This window comes from Emydura macquarii, unplaced genomic scaffold, assembly GCF_026122565.2.
Source record: "Emydura macquarii macquarii isolate MOO-44397 ecotype Brisbane River unplaced genomic scaffold, CSIRO-AGI_Emac_v2 contig_1451, whole genome shotgun sequence".
Taxonomy (NCBI): domain Eukaryota; kingdom Metazoa; phylum Chordata; order Testudines; family Chelidae; genus Emydura; species Emydura macquarii.
In genome coordinates, this window is record NW_027131588.1 from 16,753,790 (window position 1) to 16,772,504 (window position 18,715).

Here is an 18,715-nt window from a genome sequence, read left to right on the forward strand (position 1 = left end):
GTCTTTGTGGTCTGTGTCCTCCCTTTTATTTTTGTCTCTGTTTCTGATGGGAACTGGAAAAGGATTTGATTTTTTTCCCCCTCATAAACAGGCTTTAAGACAATTCCAAACGAGGGGCAAAATTCTAGTACCAGGCCTGCCCAAGGTGGATCTCAGCTGACATTCTGTCCTCTCTGCATGTGTGGAAATGTTATTAATATCAATACAATATTGTTTTGCACAGCATCCTTCAGAAAAACTGTCGTCCGTCGTCCCCCCCCCCCCCCCCCCACACACACACGCACACACACACACACACACACACACACTTTTGCAGAGTTAAATCATGGAAGACTGAGAGAAATAATAGCTGAGGGAGAGGTGAAAGCAAGGGAGGGGGAGGCTATGTTTTCAGCTGAGATTTGAAATGAGATGGAGATTCAGCAAGGTGGAGCGAGAAAGAGAGAGAAGATGTTTATTCCAAATGAAGGCTCTGGCATCACACAGGTCAAGTGTATGTAGAGGAACACAGAGGAGGCTAGTGCTGGGTGGGCGGAGAGAGAAGAGGAGCTTTTTCAGATAGGCTGGAGGGAGCCTACATTGGTTATGAAGAGCAAGGAGAGTGATTCTAAATTGGACCCTGAAGCAAAGGGGTGGACGGTGGCGTAGGGCGAGGAGCCAGGCAGCAGCATTATGCGTACTGGAGTCTGGCGAGCTGGGACGTGGCTAAACGGGGGTTTACTTAGTGAGGCCGAGGTACAATCAAGGCATGGAAGAGGATTTCAGCAATGGCAGTGTTGAGGCTGATGTACAGGCATGGGATATGGTGGATTTATTTGGGGTGAAGTGTGATGCCGACTTTTATGGACAGTAGAGGCAAATAAGAGTCATTTGGTGAGAAGACAGGACAGAGGAGATGGCTACACAGCTATCTGGCAGAACTAGTTGGAAAATGGGAATACTTTTTGTGGAAATTTTCACCAAAAAATCATCCCCCTCCATTGAAAAATAGAAAATTGGACAATTTTGAGCAGTTCTCGAGGCAGTCAAGGAGGATGGTGTGAGCCATACTGTCAAAAGCTGAGCTGATATCAAGGGGGACGTGGCGGAGGGGGAGGTAAAATTTCAGTACAAGGAGGGAGTCAGTTGACCACATGGAGGATTGTGGTTTCCATGGTATGGCCAGTCAGATGAGACTCTGTCCAGGATATTGTTATGTGATACGTGCTTCGTTTGCTGGAGAAATGAGAGAAGGCCTCTTCATCACACTCTTTGCTGAGAAAGGAGAAGTTAGAGGAGGGGCAGTCGTTGGACAGAATGTCAGGCTCCAGACCCAGGGAGTAAGAAATTCATTGATGGGCAGGTTTTTGACGATTGGGTAAGGTCTTGTACTGAAGGGAAAGGATTTGTTAGCACCGGTGAGGATGGACAGAGCGAGGGCTGCGCAAACAATAGGAAGTGAAGGAGGTAGGTTTTTTTATGGAACTGGATGGTTTGTCAGTAGACTACAAAAATGGGGTGTGCCACTCATTGAATACAGGAATTGTCTCCGATCTGTGCTTGCACAATACTCAGCACTGTGGGGCCCCAATCCCAGTTGGGGGCCTGTGGGGCACTCTCAGAATATTTAAATTTAATAACAATATCTCGGAAGCAGAACGTCAGAACAGAGAACAACACACACATCTTAGAGAGCAATCTTCCCTTGTACTTGCAAGCCTTTTGTAATGAGGTGTCCTCTGTTACATGATGCTGTGGTCCATGAAATATATTTCCAATACCTGGTGAGAATAGCTCCTACTGTCTAAACTGTCAGACATAAAACTTTGCAACTTTTTAGTTCATGCTGCAGAATTGATTCTATTTTATGTATGTATGTGCTGTGTTTTTTTGAAGACATGCTTAAGAATGCCAGATTGTGTTTAGAAAACAATGAGCAAAGACATAGATAACATGATCCCACAAAAGCAGAAGTGTAATAAAATGTACAAAGCTTATTGCAACAGCCAGATATCACTGGGCACTTTGGCTTTTGAAATTAGTCTCACAGCAATCTAACTCCATTGAATTTAGTGGCGTTACTCCAGATTTACACCAATGTAGCTGAGATCAGTATCAGGACCAATGATTATCTAATACCGGCTTTGTTTCCTTTTGCATACGTCACTGTAGATTGCACAGCATCAGTTCTTACAGAGCTGAATAAAAGGCTCCACCCTCCAAGGCAATTTTCCTGTCAGTTCTACTGTTTAATTAAGTAGGAAGCTCGTGTGAAACAGCACCTTGTGAGCCTTACTTTTTTTCCCAGTGGAAGTAACAGTAATAAGTGTTCTATCCAGAAATATATCAGATGCCAATCAAATCTGGAATTGAATTCCACTTACAATGGGCCTGATTCTTGTCAAACCAGTGGGTTCATATCCTAATTAAACAGGGTACTGAAGATTGGGCATAACAGTAAGCACGTGATTAGTCCTAGTAAAGTCAGCAGGACAACAGAGATGCTTAATGTTGTGCAAATGCTCAAGTACCCTGCCCTGTCGGAAATGTTTGTACTGGGCCCGAAAAAATTATGCTTGGGCCCTGCACCAGCCAGCACTAACTTAGCCCACCAGTTGGCAGCCGTGGATGAAAGAGTTATTAAAAGGGCATAAAGACTACATTAACTGCTCACCCTAAAGGTTATCTCTCTCTCTCTTTCTATTAGAGCTGAGGCTTAATGGCTAGGCATTGTGAGGGAAGTTTGTAGCACCACTATCTTTTCCGGTCTCTGGATAAATAGAAGACTTCAGTCGTCAGGGCTGTCAATCTAAAACTTTTCACCAGTACTAAATTCAAACAAACATATTAATACTATCAGGAGATGATGAATTCAGTACTAATTCCAGTAAAAAAGATAGAGGCCCACAGGACCCACAGTTGCAACAAATCTCTACTTATCTCTGCTCATCCTCCAATCCCCAGCATAATTTAGAGTGGTCCCAAGTCTCTTCCAAGTTACGCATGGTTGCAGTGGCTCCCAAGAGGCCTTTATGCAGCCACATAGCGCATTCCAGCCACAAATCCCGGAAGGGAGGGCGTAGGACCGTCTTTGTGCAACTGAGGGTTCCTCCATGCCTGGGGAATCCTCAGCTGCCTACCTAAGGAGGCTTGATGGTCCTGTTACATCGCCTTTGGAATCTGTGTGGCTGATTGGGAAAGGAGTGCAGAATGCCACTCTGGTTGGCAGAGTCAGCTTGTAGACGGAGCAAGGCATTGTGAGACAGACTGGATCAAGCTTTGTGATGACAGGTGTCAGAGAAGGAAAAATCTGTTGCTCAGATTCAGCGCATTGCTGGTGCATGGGTGTGCCCTACATGTGGACAGGACTGTCTCTCTGTGCATTGGGCTCAGCATACACCACGCTCTGTAAAGAGCGACAGTGATATTGACATCTCCAGAGCATGGGCCAGGATCTGAGCCAGAAAACTGAGTTACATTTTCCAAGTTGCGCCCACAGAAAAATGTAAATTGCACCATTTGCTTCTGCAAACTCCTCATTTGGGTATGAGAGTTCATTAATTACGTAAGTTGGCATCAAGGGATAAACACAGCGCCGTTGAAGTCAACGGGAGCATGATCATGCTTGAGGGTCTTATCTTCCCTAGGAAAAAAGATGTGTTCTAAAACTGAGTTAGCAAACTCGAGGTAAAATCCTAGTGAAGACAAGGCAGTATGTAGTTTTCACATGGGTTAGCAGGTCAAGGTGAAGATTATGGGGGATCTTAGGGTTTACCTGAACCTGCTAATGCATATGAAAACTACAAACTGCCTTTTCTTTGCTAGATTTTACTCCTGTTAGGTATCTTGAGTTAGCTAACTTAGGAACGCACCTTCCTTGAGTGCAGGGGACTGGACTGGAAGACCTCTTGAGGCCCCATCCAGCCCTATGATTCTCTGGTGATGATACAGCCATGGTGGATAAGTGCAATGTGCTGTGGGCATCCTGATAGAGAAGTATTTTCCATGGGCCTGACTCAGGCATCCACATTTGAACATTCGTCCTTATGATTCTTAAACTTCTCTTTCTTCCCCTTCTCCCCTCCTGCAGATTTTTATTGGCGAGATATCCATGTATTTTATAAAGTCAACCCGAGAAACCCTGATTGTCCAGGAGAAAACTATTTTGACTGGAGAGTGTTGTTACCTGAACCCATTACTTCGAAGAATTATACGGTTTATAGGTAAGTGTCCATAAACACAGTGAGTTTTGCCCCTGCTTGCAAAAACAAAACAAAAAAAAAAACCCACCAACTTCTTATGATCTACAGCACAAAACTAATTAAACTGTGAAATCTTTGCAGGCTTCTTCCACCTTAGAGGGATAGTCCCCCTCAGGACCTGCAAGGTAATGTTTAAAATGTGCCAAATCATGTGGTGTAGAGCTGGTTTATATGCAATTCTGCTAAGTTTAATGCTTCTCCTGGGCCCTGGAAGCAAGGTTATGCCCGTCAAATCCTTACCTGAATAATTCCTTACAAATTACAGTGACTTACAAATCTTTACTCAGCAGCCCATCTCCTCGCCATTTTACTCTCCAAATATAAATTAACCTCAGAAGAACCAGTATGTAAAGTTCAGCTGAGCTGAGCCAACAAACAAACAAAACACAGAGACCCCAAACATAATATGCCTCTCATTTTTTATTAGAGGCTTCATTGAGTTAATTGCTAAGGAACTAGTGAAGAAATGCAACTTCCAAATGCTTTGGAGGCTTCCTCTGGTGGCATTTGCCAGCAGCTACGTTTAGTTCACAAATTTCGCTTAATGGAAAAAATCACTTAGCTGCTGTCACTGGGAATCATCCTGCCGTTATTTCAGAGTGGGAAGAACAATACAGTAGCGCAAACTGACTGAGGGCTAGGTTGTTCCAATCAAGGGGGTGAGAACCCTTCCTCCCCCCCATCCCCCGCTACTTGGACTCCCTTGTCTGGCCGACCCGGATCTTGGGGCTGGGCCTAGTTAGCAGGGTTACTTGTTCACTTACTCTCTCTCTGGAGCGGATGTGTGGGGAGTAGGCAGCTAGAGACAGGGAACGAGCAGAGCCTTGGCTCCATTATCTCTACTCACTGATCAGAGTAGCTGAACCAGCCCACAAGTGGGAGGTGGGGAGGTGGGTGTCAGTTTGTTGTTGGTATAAGCCAACAGGAAGAAGTGTGACTCGGAGGACACACACCACTCCTTGCGCAGAGCTGCGCCTGAAGTCCCCATCTAGCCCAAAACAAATGAGGCATGCAGCGTTAGCTGGGTCCCCGCCACCAACTCCCAGTTCTTGACTGTTTTGCGTGGAAACGAAACGACTGACGTGCTGGTGCCAGTGAGACACCATCCTGGCTGGGAGGGTTGTGCCTCAGGGACACCTTATTCCTCCTGGAGCTGTCCTTGTGAAGCTGCTCCTCTGGCTGTGCCTGGTCTTCTCCACTGGCTGATGCAGAAGGGGCATGCTCCCACCTCCTCCCCTGCTGCCTCTGGCGCACTTTGCCGAGAGAGTGATTCTTACACAGTGGTTGCTCCAGACAGGAGCATGAGGGGCAGAAGAGACTCCTTGCACCTTCTCCCGCTCTACACCCCCTACACCAGGGGCAGGGACAGTCTGACCCTCAGCAGGTCAGTTATTCAGCTGTACCGGGCGGGAAAATAAAAGATCAGGGAGCTTGAATTAAAAATCAAATACCCTTGAACTTCAACTAGCCTCTAGCACACACTGATGGGCAGTAAACTGCCATTAACAGGGAGCAGGAAACCAGATGCTGCTTGAGCACTCGGATCTATGTTGCTGTCCCAGCACTCCTGACACGTGACAATGTACGGATCAAATATTCTCGCCTGCGGGGCCAACGCTAAAAGAGCTCAGACCCGCTCGGCTAAACACTTGCTGTAGACGTTACCTCGTGGATAGCTGTGTCCGTGTGTAGCCTGCGTTTTAATTAGCTTTATTCCTAGGCATTCGCGTTATCCATTTCTCGTCTGGGAAAAAAAAAAAAATTACAGCTGTGTACAAAGAAGCCTCTGAGAGCAGTAAAATATGAACTTCTCCACACAAATCAATCTCCGCTCTGCAGGTGTCTTTGTTTTCCAGAGCAGAGGGAGAGGAAGCTAACCTTGTTATAAATTGCTTTAAACGGGAGTCTTGTTATAAACAGGGAGGGCATTTGCTATAGGCTGGGGGACACGGTTGCCCCTCCCTCCCCAGATCTGAGTTTGCTCCCCCCCCCCAGACTTTTGGGCAGCTGCCTAGGGCGGTAGATTTCTGAACAGCTGCGTTAGAGTGGCAGATTTGGCCTGGCTGCCCCTCCATCGTGACAGAGGGATGGTTGGACCAAATTTGAGTGTCACTGTGGCCCCTCGCTCTAGGTCACAATACCACTCACTCAGATTTGGCCCAGCTCCCCTCCGTCATAGCAGAAGGGCAGCCAGGCCAAAACTGCCACCCAAGCCCTACGAGGAGGGGGCAGCAGCTTGTCTTGCGTGGCCTCTGGTGTCCCACTGGACAGACAAGAAGCAGCCCTGGTGATCTGGGCTGGAGCTTGGCGTAGTGGGGGCCAGGCCCCAATCCTGCCCCAGGTCAGCCATCAGTAAGAGACACATGCGTGATCACTGCTCCTCCCCACTCTCCCCCCAGAATGGAACCGGCCCCGCTCAGCCCCCAGGAGCCAGCCACAGGGTCAGTGGGGAGTCGGAAGCAGGGGTGCTGATACAATCCCGCCCCACCCCCTGAATGTTTCTGAAATGCCCCTCCCCCCAGCTTTACAGTGAGATTTCCCCACCCCAGGGTGGAAGAAGACCTTTTAAAGGAGCATCCTGTTTCCCACGCAGAATGCAATAACTGGGAGCGGTTTGAAAAATGAGTTCCTCCCTCCAGAAAAATCATGAACTGTTTGTGCCACAATTTCACTTTTTTCATCACAATTCAAAATGTTGATGGATGATTTCATCCAGCTCGAGTAATGTCCAGATCTTGAGTGGTGGTAGCCATTGGTTACCAAATAATCGCTGTTTGTTGCAAAAAGATCATCTATCCCCAGTTATACCTTCCACCAGCTCCTGATCAGATTGTTTGCACGTGGATTTTGTTTAGGGTGTTTCCCCCCCCAAATATAAAAGAAAAAAACCCAATTGACTTGAGCCTCCAAAGCCCATTGGCGTCAAAGGAAAGTGCGCCAGCTGTGAGTTCAGGCCCTGAGTTCTCTCAGAACCTGCCCCTGAGCCTGTGGTGATCTCCTCCTGGGAGGGGCAGGGGGCCCTCCGCTCCCAACGGCTTCAGGCTCTAGAGATCCGGAAGTCAATTCTTTTTCCTGATGTGGGTGAAATCAGCTGGTGTAAAAAAGACTCGGCTCCATTGACTTCATAGACTTACACCAGCTGAGGATCTAGCCAGACACCCGGTAATAGACACCGAGGCCCCTTCGTGATGATTCATTTGTTATCCTTGTCGCTTCAATTTCCAGAGTTGCTCCTTTGCAACACAGTGAACTTTAATTTAAACTGAACTAAAATAAAAAGCGAGTTTCCAGGTGTTGTGCTGTTCCCATCGGCTTGACAGGACTGTGGGGACCGACTGGGTCTCTGTTGGATGTCTCCTGGGAGCAACTGGGTGCCCCCAGTCTCCAGTGACTCTAGTTTGGAATTTTACTATTCACTGGGCATGAAATTCACCCCATTGGCATAGACTCTGGGTATTTGCGCTGTATGCAGGTTTTGTTCTACCACCTCTGAGCATTGGCTCATCACATCTGGTGCTCTGCCCCCAGCTGTGGACAATATCTGATGCTTCAGAGGATGCAAAACCAAAACAAAAAACAAAAAACCAATCACCCAGTGTGAACCAGGTCCATTTTGCATCCAGCTGAAATCCTGAAGCGTGACATTGATTTTAGTCCTTGCCTTGATGCAGAGGTACAGGTTGGGAGCAGGGGGCAGGGCTGGCACTTTGATTGTGAAGTCAGTCACAAGGCAGAGATCTGACTGGACAGCAGTGCAGAGAGGGCTGGACACACCAATGGAGTGTCACAATGCTGATGACAGATGACATCTGTCTTGGATGTTCTGTCAGGAGCAGTCCCTGGCCGACCCTCAGGGTCAGTGTCACGCTCAGCCAAGGAGGCAGGCACCCTACAAGCCCTGCTACAGGTGTTCTCAATATGGTGAGGGCAATGTTTTTGTCACCCTCATTCAACTGAGGTTTTTTTCCCCAGGAAATGTACATTCTTCCTTTGGAATCACAGCCCTTTTGTTTCAGCCCCTCCATCCCACCAGCTGTACTGCCTTCGCTGGGCCAGTCTTCAATTAGCAAACAGAACTACATTTAGTGACAATTAAGGTTGTGGCAAGACATACCCCATTCACTCAAAACCTTTACAGCATAGAATTAAGGGGAAAGACGTGCATCCCTCCCAATCCTCAAGTTGCCTAGAGTGCTGGTGATAACACCCTGGAGCCCTCAATAAAGCTTTCACTTTCATCTGCACCAAATATCACAAAGCAATTTATACCCCCACTGCCTCAAATTTGCACTGTAACACAAGCCCTTTACAGTGACCTCCTATGCCTTTATATCAACCGATCAGCGGTCTGACTCTCCGGCGTTCTGTGCATTTGGGATATTGTTTTGCCTTAACACAACTGAGGTCACGGTCAAGGTTTTGCACTGCAGTACACGTTCTAAGAATTCTTTTAACACGGGCAAAACAATGTATTTTTCCCTAACCTTGTGCTCAGAAATGCCATTTTAGTTAAAACTCCACCCCAAAATCTCATCCTTTAGGCAGCCATCTGGTGTGGAAAATTACAGCCTGAACAGCTTAATTTGCCAAAGATATAAGCAACTGAAAACAAGGTCTTTATAATGGGAAGTGTCAGGCAACCTTGACTACAAGCATCATTACCTGCCCTGCTTGTAATTACAGACAAAAAACTACATCAAAGGAACACTCAGGTTGCAAAGTCAAGCACTTGAAAGTTAGGAAATCCTAGAATTAAGGCTGCCCATGCAGGCAGAATGTCAGGTGCCTAAACTCTACATCCCACTCATACAGCGCTAACTCCAAGGGGTCCTAAATCAATGGAGCAGAATTTGTATTTGGTTTGTTTATATACAGTGGCTATAGCCTTATTGTATTGTGGCTTGAAACCTTACTCGAGCTGGCAGGGGGATTGGAGTGTGCATTGTGCAGTGTTTCACTGAATTAGGGTTTCTAATTCATATGATTAAACTATCGACCTGCTACCAGATAAACAACCTCTTCTGTTTAGACATTTAGAAGTGCAACACGTTATATGGATTTGTTGCCAATCACTTGTATTTTACGACTGCATAATTTGTGTTAACAAAGTTGTGGCTCAGCTTCCGCCAACAGCTTAATTTAAAACACAGTGACACCTAACACTGGGCAGCTGAATAATGAAATTAAGGCTTTATTTCAGCAAGTAAAGTCTTAGCGGGTTATACGCTTGTTGGGTTTATTATGATAGGAAAGACATAAACCAGAGAGCTTCTGATCTCAGTTCCCCAGGCAGCTGCCGGATATACTTCACATGCCTTAATGCCAGTGTTTGACTTGGCTATCATACCATCAGCACTTAGCAGGTTTAAAACTGAATTGGTATCCACCATCTCTCATCCAGTCAAGGCTTCCCAGCCTGCTGCCTTGTTCTTCCCTGGAGCTCAGAGCTCTGTGGTTCCCAGTTTGGAAGCTGTGCGTTGCTATGCATAGCCAAGCTAGTCTGGAGGTCAAAGTCTGATTGCTCCAAGGAAGCCTGGTATAGATAGCTCAATCCTGCACCCATTGCAGTCAGTGACCGACTTCCCAGTAAGATAGTGACCATTAATCTGCCAGTGCATAGCAGATATCAGAGGCAGACCAACGCAGGCTCACTTCTCCCCACACCTTCATTCCCCAGAACAGAGAGTACTGCAAACCTCCTTGGCCCAGGGAATAAATGGAAGAATCTGAGACGAACAAACCTACCACATACCATCAAGTCTTTATAAAGGAAGTGTGGGTGAAGCGCTAAACCGGGACACCTGGGTCCTATTCCCTGCTCTGTGCCTGGCCTGTTGGGTGACCGTGGGCAAGTCTGTTTGCACCGTGCCTCGGTTTCCCTGTCTCTAAAATGGGGATAATGATAGTAACCTTCTTTGTAAAGTGCTTTGAGATCTGTGGATGAAAAGCGTTGTACGTTACGTTACATGGATCCCTCAGCAGAACACTTAGAATTCAGTTATACGCTGCTGGTTTTACGCTTGGGTAATGGCTGGCTAGATCCTCCAAAGACTGAGGATCAGCATTCCTCTGACACCCGGAATCCTGCTGGACTCCCTATAGCTGAATTCTACGCGCTTTTCAGGAGCCATAGGATGATATCACAAATAGTTTCTATGGCAGATGGAACTGAACGTGACAAGTACAGTGAGTCCGCTGTGGGCTTTAAGGAAACGGGCCTTAAAGGAGACCTGGGTTCGTAAATCACCAGAGCAGAGCTTCTGATGTCACGCACGTCCTTCAGCGCATTGTCCCTCTGGCATGTCACTTACAAGGCTTCATGTTTTTCTGTAATAAAGGGCTTCTGCTCCTGATTCGCCAGCCGCTCGCCTCCCACTCTTCTCCTCCCTCTGCCTTGTCAGCTGCTTTTTTTACCACTCACGGGCAGCTTTTTTTTTTTTTTTTTTTTAAAGAAATGCCATTTACAGTTATCAAGTATCCGTGCCACCAAGAGTTTCCATGGAGTCTGCTATCAGCTGATGTGTTGGAGTCAGAGAGAACAGGGGGAGAAAAGGGTTGAGGAGGGAGTCACAGGGGGCAAATAGGTGTAGAGGGCTGTAGGAATCGGATCTCAACAAGAGGAGAGAAATCGAGCTGTTTTGGGGAAGATGTCAGTAGTGGAGAAAGAGGGGGACAAGTCTGTAAGTCAGTGGAAGAAAATGTCAGTCTTGATTCTCAATTTCTCCATCCCCATGCTTGGTGGCAAAGGTCACTGTAAGCCCCCGGTATAAATTAGAGCTGTCTCAGGGTGGCTGTAATGTATGCTCTGCTTCCCGTGGACCCCTAGCAGCCCTGGGAAACAGAGAATATCAACAGCACAATGCTTTCCAGCTACCCTGGGTGCCCCTGCGATCTGGAAGCAGTGCCTGTGTAGAGCCCGTATGCCAGTTCTTTGCCGACTGGGGAGATCCCTGTGCAAGGGATATTTTCAGGGACTGTTTCTGCTCCCTTTAAGGCCTTTTATGCTGCCACAGCAGGTTATAGAGGCCTTAGTGCAACTGAAAATAAAGCACTTCATGTCTATTCCACTTGTGCTCTGTACTTAATAGCCACTGCTGTCTTTTGGAAGGATCTTTTCCTTATCTCAGGGATCCACTTATGCCTTGTGACTTGGACACTAACATCCTGTATTATTTTATCCTGAATTTGGGCCGTGAACTCAGTCCCTGCTTCTCTGGGCCAAGGGGCACTGAAAATATTGTGAAATACAGTCAGTCCTGCAGAGGGCCCACCTTGCATTACTCTGGAGCTGTGCCTTCCGAGCCATGAGGAGATGGCCACAGCCTTGTTGATGGATCTGGGAAGAGGTGTGAATTCACATGACCCGATTCACTTCTCATTTCCATCAGACTTACTCTGGCATTTCACCATTGACTTCAGCAGAGCTCCCCCTAAATAGCTGTCGCTTGTAACCTTCATGTTGGGCTTTTCAACTGTGACTCCTGTGCCTTTAAAGAAGAAGAAGAAGAGCTCTGTGTAGCTCAGAAGCTTGTCCCTTTCACCAACACAATGTGGTCAAATAAGAGATATTACCTCACCCACCTTGTTTTGCCTTTAATAAGATATCAGCCTGATCACTGAATTCCTTGCTTCAGTGAATTGCTTTTGCTACTTTAGGCAAAATCATGAAGTGACTTTATGGAGACAAATGGATTCCTCGGATATAAAATCTACTAGGGGACTGGGACTCTTGATGGTCATGGACAGTAGCATTCAAACCTTAAACTTGATTATGGGTGAGCCGGAAAGCCAGCTGGAAGTATTCTGAGAATGTCTGACCTGTAAGCAGTATCCTCTGTAAGGGTTAAAACCCAGACAGCTGAATTCATTGCTATGCATAGCTGTAATCATAGAGCTCAGTTTGGCAGAGCAGCAAAAAGGGAATTACAGTGATCAATATACATCACAATAAAAGCATGATAAAGGCTTCAGCCGTAGCCTGATCGGCCCTATCCTTAGTGCTGCAGGCTTTGGAAGCTAAAACCAGGCCAACTTGCATTTACTGTACTGCTAGAACACTGATCAAAATCCAGGTCTTAACACTCACTTCTGCAGAGCCTTGGAACCCCTTTGCACACTGCCCAAAAAGGAGGCTATCTGCACTGCTTTGAGTTTGGACCTCTTCAAATCATAGTATAGGCCAGATTTGCAAAAGTCCATGTGCAAAAACGCACTTTTGAAAACCTGGCGCTAAATGTTTCAGCTTTTCTCTGACTAGTTTATTTGTAACGTCCATGGAGCAAAGATTATGTTTTTCCCCTACATTGCACAGGGCCAAATACACTTATGGCGCTCAATATTTAATAATAATCATAGCAGACTTACCCGTCTTATAGTTTGGTTCAATGCACACAACACAAGAGATGGAATTTACTGATAATTCAGCCAAAATATTTTTAGACATAAAACAAAATGGGTCACCTTTGCTTTTGATGTAACGCCATTGGAGTCAGTATTGTTACACCAGGGAAGAATTTTGGTGCAATGAATTCTCTTTAATCAGGATTTAAGGACCTGATCATGTTTCCATTGATACCAATGATACAACTTCTCCTGATGTCAATGAGACCGGAAGCTGGCCCCTAACTGGTGGATAACGGGGAATTAAGTGACCAGAGTTCCAATGCATGTGTGGATCTGGCCCAGAGTGTTTTATAAGGTCCAGGCTACAGAGGGTGTATTTTAACCCCAGTTTGCTGCCCAGTTCTGTCTTGAACCCAGCCTTCTGACCTCCGGTCAAGCTTTTCCATCCCAGATGGCAGCTGGCTTAACTGAGTGTGGCTGCTTCATGGCAATGTTTGCTCGTGTTTACGAAAACACACAGAATAGCTGGCATCAAAGCTAGAGCGCATAAATCTGAGAACGTGGCCCCTTCTGCAGCCCAGAGCCAGCCACTGGATTGGCAGTCTTTTCACTGCTCCAGTGTGTGGCAAAACCTTCTTGGGGATGACTTTCCTGGAGGATCCTCCCCAGGCCTGCAGGAGTGCAGTGAAGTGTGGGGTCAAGCAAGCCGTTTGGTCGCACCTGGGTACTTTCTCCTCCAGAAGAGAGGCTCTGAGCTGGCTCCAGTGTGAAAGGGGGTGTGGGGGCAGGGCCAGGAAGGATTCACTGGCTCATGCTTCTGTGAATCACAGTGGTGTAGTGAGGATAAATACTTACACACACCTCAGCTACCATGGTAATGGGGCCATGTAAGAACCTAAGACATGCTGGTACACCATTATAGCTACAGTAGGATAGCCTTTCTGGGTGAGCTACAATGGTATAAGCCCCATTTTACACCGGTTCAACATACTCTAGGGGTTTGCACATGTAGCTATGTCAGTATAAATACCCAATTTACTCAGGGACTGTCTATGTACAGGTCTTTGTTACTCCGTCAATTACTTCCCTTCTGTTGTCAGTCTATTAGCTATGTGATGGATTACTGTATCTATGGCATTTTGCTTTGATCCTCGTTAATTTTATGAAAAGAGCTGTTCAGCGAATTGCACTGCTGGCTTCTTGCTTATTATTAACTGCTTGGTATCTCTATTACTCTGAATATAGCCATCAAAATAAAATTGAAATAAAACCCCACAGCTAATCAGTGAAATCAACATAAACATAGTGTTTCCAGCTCTGAGGATTTCATCAAGAGATTAGATGTTTTTCTTGAAGCTCCAGGTGCTGATTTGATGTGAATGCTTGAGAATCTGAGCTTTCATTAAAAAAAAAAAAAGTATCTTACTGTCATGGTTGTGGAGAAAAACTTGAAAATGTGACCCCTTAAGATTTCAGAACCAGAAGGCCAATTTAAAGACCCAACATTTCTGATTTCAAAAGTTCATGATTTTAGGCCAATCTCATGATTTATGGGAACCTGAGTCATGGTTTATGAATGCATAGGGTTGGCAATATTGTAACCATGATGTTCTGCTTCTTGTGTATCATAGGCAGGATACATTGATCCATATAACATAAGGCCAGGCTGCAGTTCTGACTAATTTACTTTGTTTTGTACAGCTGATTCTGTGGAACATTTTATCTAAATTTTCGTATCAGTCATTTGCAGCATGCGGAGGCCTAGTTAATGGGTAACATTTTAAAATACGCTAACTTAACTGTACTTTAATAATAATACTTTGTCCATATAAAATATTCTAATATAAAAAGATCATTCTATTCTATTCTATTCTATTCTATTCTATTCTGATCTATTCTATTCAACGTTGAAAATGTCTGATAATAATACTTAATAATATAGTAAGACGGTGTCTGTCATCCAAGGATTTCAAAACATTTTACAAACATTCCTGAATGTAATCTGACAACAACTCTGTGAACGAGGTGAGGGATGCATAAGAATGACTTTGCCCACCACTGAAATGCAGCCAGTTCTAGAGTGGAGGACAGCAGTTATTTAGCAGCACTCAGCAACATTACTCCATAGGTTAGGACAGGAAAGGGGTGAAAAAAAAAACATTTTAAATTTAAACTGCAGCAGGCGCTTAAGAGTGACCTGTTTTGGAATACGGTCAAGACCTGGGGGTAAATTCATGTATAAACGATTAATATCTATATCATTTATGCTAAAAAGATTTTGACTGTGAAAGGGAGGAAGGCGGATATTGTAGTTAAAGCACAGAGCTGGGTTCAAGGCCCAGTTCTAGATTTGGATTCTGCTCCCAGCTCTGCCACAGGTTTTCCACGTGGCCGTTAAGTAAGAAATTCAGGCCGCATTTTTCAAAATCGTCCCTCGACTTTGGTGTCTGGGTTGAGACAACTAGGGATTGATTTTCAGAGGTGCTGATCACCCGCAGCTCCCCCTGACCTTGGTTGGGGTCGTGGGCGCCTCCACTGCTGAAAGTAAGTTTCAGGTTCTCTTTAGTCGGGCACCCCGAAAATCAGAGCAGCCAAAATTAACTGGACATGTTTGAAAATTGTGCTTCAGTTTCCCCATCTGTAAAACGGGAAGCATAATAGCTGCTGCGCAGGAATGGAGCGGGGGAAAATTCGTTAATGTGGGTAAAGCACTTTGAGGTAACTGGGTAGGAAGTGCCGGAGAGGTGCAGAGTGTTCTTATAAAACAGGTTGTCGGAGTAACTTGCTACAGTCCACTGCCACTGCTCCCTTTTTCCAGGTATTAAATAGTGATTGTCTTTCATCCTGGCCCCAAAGCACATGTTGTGCACAGAGCATAAGCCAGCAAGCTGGGCCTTCCCTTATCTCCTGGTTTATGAATGTTCACCCTTGACAGGGCCCAGTATGGCAGTCATGCAAACATCAAACTCCTATTGAAGTCATTGGGAGCTTGAAGTGTGTAAGGATTGCAGGACCAACATTGATGCTAGCAAGGTTCTGGAAAGAGGGTCTGTTTTAACGTGTGCTTTCTGCTATGTCGTACCCCCCTCTCCTCCCCCGACTGTGCACTGTATGTGGAGCTCCTGTTGGCATCACTGAAGCACAGATTCTCTTCACCTTTCGCAAGGCGAGTAGTACCTAACAACTCCACTGACAACTCGAGGAGTAAGGTACAACTCGCCATAAGTGAAGATGGCAGAAGTTGGCCCCTGGGAGCTGGTAAATGCTGCTGTGGAGCCGAACCTAAATTTTTCAGCATCAGGTTGGGGGATGTTCAGAATCCAGAGGACATTCCTTACCTGATCAATCGAATTTTGAACCTCAATAATCTGATATGTCTTTTTAAGAGTGCTTCCTTAGCCTCTTGAATTACAGTGGGGGACAGTTTTCTGACAATCTTTGGTGTCAATCCTGTAAACATTTACACAGGGCTTAACTGTAAGCACATGAATGGTCCTAGCTACTCACATACTGAGTTTAGCACATGCATAAGACATCCCAGGGTCAGGGTCTTTGGCATCAGGAAAACTTTCTGAGAATTACTGATTTGATGTGTTTTCAGTGAAATCCTAAAGCCCTTTCACAGTCATCACTTAGGCCTTGATTCAGGGAAGCACTTCAGTGTCTGCTTAACTTTAAGTTTGTGCTTATCTTCCACTGAAGTCAATGGGACAGGTTGGGAGTTAAGCACATGCTTAAAGTTAAGAAGACACTTAAGTGCCTGTCTGAGTCAGGGCCTTAGGCAAGAGTCCAGCGGACATCAGTGGGAGTTTTGCCTGAGTAAAGACTGAAAGGTTTAGCCTCTGCCTCTCATTACTTCTCTTTGTCTCATGCTCCAGGAATGTTTCAAACATATGTGAATAATCGTTATTTATTATTTTTAACTTTTTCACAGGAGTGTTTGCATTTGGACTTTTTGCCACTGACATATTTGTAAATGCTGGCCAGGTAGTGACTGGAAACTTGGCTCCTTACTTCCTGACGGTGTGTAAACCCAACTACACGGGGAACGACTGCCGGGCTCACCATCAGTTTGTAAACAACGGGAATATCTGCACCGGGGACCTGGACGTGATTGAAAAGGCAAGGAGATCCTTTCCGTCCAAACATGCTGCTCTAAGCATTTACTCAGCCCTTTATGCCACGGTGAGTACATGTGCTCTTTGCCAGTTCCAATGAAGGGGTTTCGGTTGCTATAGCTGTTCTGGCTCGTTTAATCTCATATACGTTTTTGTTTGTTCTGTGCTGCATGGGAAAGAGCCCTCTTCACGGGAGTCAGTGGTTTTTCTGGGCCAAATTCAGCCCTGGCGTAAGCAAGTGCAACTCTCATTGCTTTCCCAGTGTGGGGCAGTGTGACCTGGAGGCGTGAGATCCAATTTGGCAATTAGAAGATCCTCAATTCTAATCCTGGCCATGCCACTGATTTTATGTGGCCTTGGGTGAGTCACTTCACCTCCCTGTCTCAGTTTCCCAAATTGTAAAATGATGATGATCATATTCATCTACCTCACAGGGTAGTTCGTTAGTGTCCGTTCAGCACATCAAGTGTTAAGTGTTACTATTTTGAGGGGGAGTCTTGTCCGCTCAGCTTGAATTTTAGTCCCCTGTTAGGCGTAAACTCCTAATGCCAGCAAAGTCCCATTAAAGTCAGGGTTAGAATTTTGCCAGCATAATAAAGGTGAAATTGAGTCCTTGGGATTCAGTGTAAAGGTGATAATTATTTACTGCCATTGAGGAATATTCAGTGTCTGTAAAAGCCCCTCTACAAAATCATCCGCCTTTGTTTTCTCTGGTAACATGATAACATTAGACGGTGACACAAGGTTAGCTAAAGTTTGTGTGGAGCTCTGTGAACGATACAGCAAAGATTACCATGACGGTATTTAAGACACCAGTAGTTTTGCCATTCGTTGCAACGGACTGAATTCCGCCACCTGTGCTCAGTTTGAGTAGCATCTTGGTCCACTACCAGTTCCCCTCAAAATCAATGGGACTGTTCCAGAAGTTAGGTCCCACTCAGTGTCAGAGTGGCAGAATCAGGCTCGAAGATAGCAGGATTGGGCCCAAGAAAGTCGTTCTCTCTTCCTGGTGCAGCAACAAATGCAGGGTTTCAGTGCACTACTGCTGCATGTTTTACACGTGCCTGCTTAGCCGATGAATGAGGCTTAAATGCCGCTGATTATATGTAGAGTGGGAAAGACAAGGCCGTATAACTGTGTCTACACTAGGGCTTCTGCTGACACAGCTATGTCGGTCAGGGATCACACCTCGCCCCACCCGACTGACACAGCTACAGCTGCAAAAATGTTTCGTTTCGGGCAGTATAAATTTGTATCTGCGAGGTTTATCGTTATTCCCCTGACCTCTTGTCTTCAAACTGAGAGTTCCTTTGGGGGGGGATTGTCCTTAAATGTTTGGAAAGTGCCTGGCACATGGCTTGGAAAGCACGACCCCAAACGAATAATAACAACGATCCATGAAAGTAGGCGCTTGGTAGTTAGAACCTTTGGGCATGTCTACACTGCAGCTAAACACCCGTGGCTGGCCTGTGGCAGCTGACTCGGGCTCGTGGGGCTGTCAAACTGCGGTGTAGACATTGGGGCTTGGGCTGGATCCCAGGCTGTAGGACCCTCCCCACTCGTGGGGTCCCAGAACCCAAGCCTGATTGTTTACACCATAGTTTTACAGCCCTGTAGGCTGAACCCCGTGAGCTCGAGTCAGCTGCAGTGTAGACATGCCCTTTGGGGGCAGCAGTGTTTGGGGTACTTGCTTTGAGATATAGGCTCCACACCTGTCTACTGGCTCTGTCACTGACAGCCCTGTCCCCAGAATAACACCATTAGAGACATGTTACCCGGATCTCCTCCTGGCCAGTGTTCCCCCTGGCTCCCCTGTGGGCCGAGACTCCACAGAAAGGATAAAACAGTCCCAAGTTGGTGTAACTTCTCTGAGGAACCTTCTCTGAGCTGGAGGAAGGACAATGTGCTTCCTCTGCAGGCCCTGCCTCTGCCTGTCCAGTGCTCCCACAGCTCACCCATTCCCAACTGCCTCCCCAGCATGGACCCCGGGGGTACCCTGCACGGGTCTGGAGG

General features: G+C 46.1%; 1 protein-coding gene across 1 annotated transcript in view; it reads left to right on the forward strand.

Annotated features, from left to right (window-relative positions):
• PLPPR1 (phospholipid phosphatase related 1) overlaps positions 1-18,715 on the forward strand; it is a 155,692-nt gene that overhangs the window by 127,214 nt on the left and 9,763 nt on the right. The window contains exons 4-5 of the mRNA XM_067553254.1: positions 4,070-4,202; positions 16,519-16,769. Of these exons, the coding sequence (XP_067409355.1) occupies positions 4,070-4,202; positions 16,519-16,769 (384 nt within the window). The remainder of the gene's footprint in view (positions 1-4,069; positions 4,203-16,518; positions 16,770-18,715) is intronic.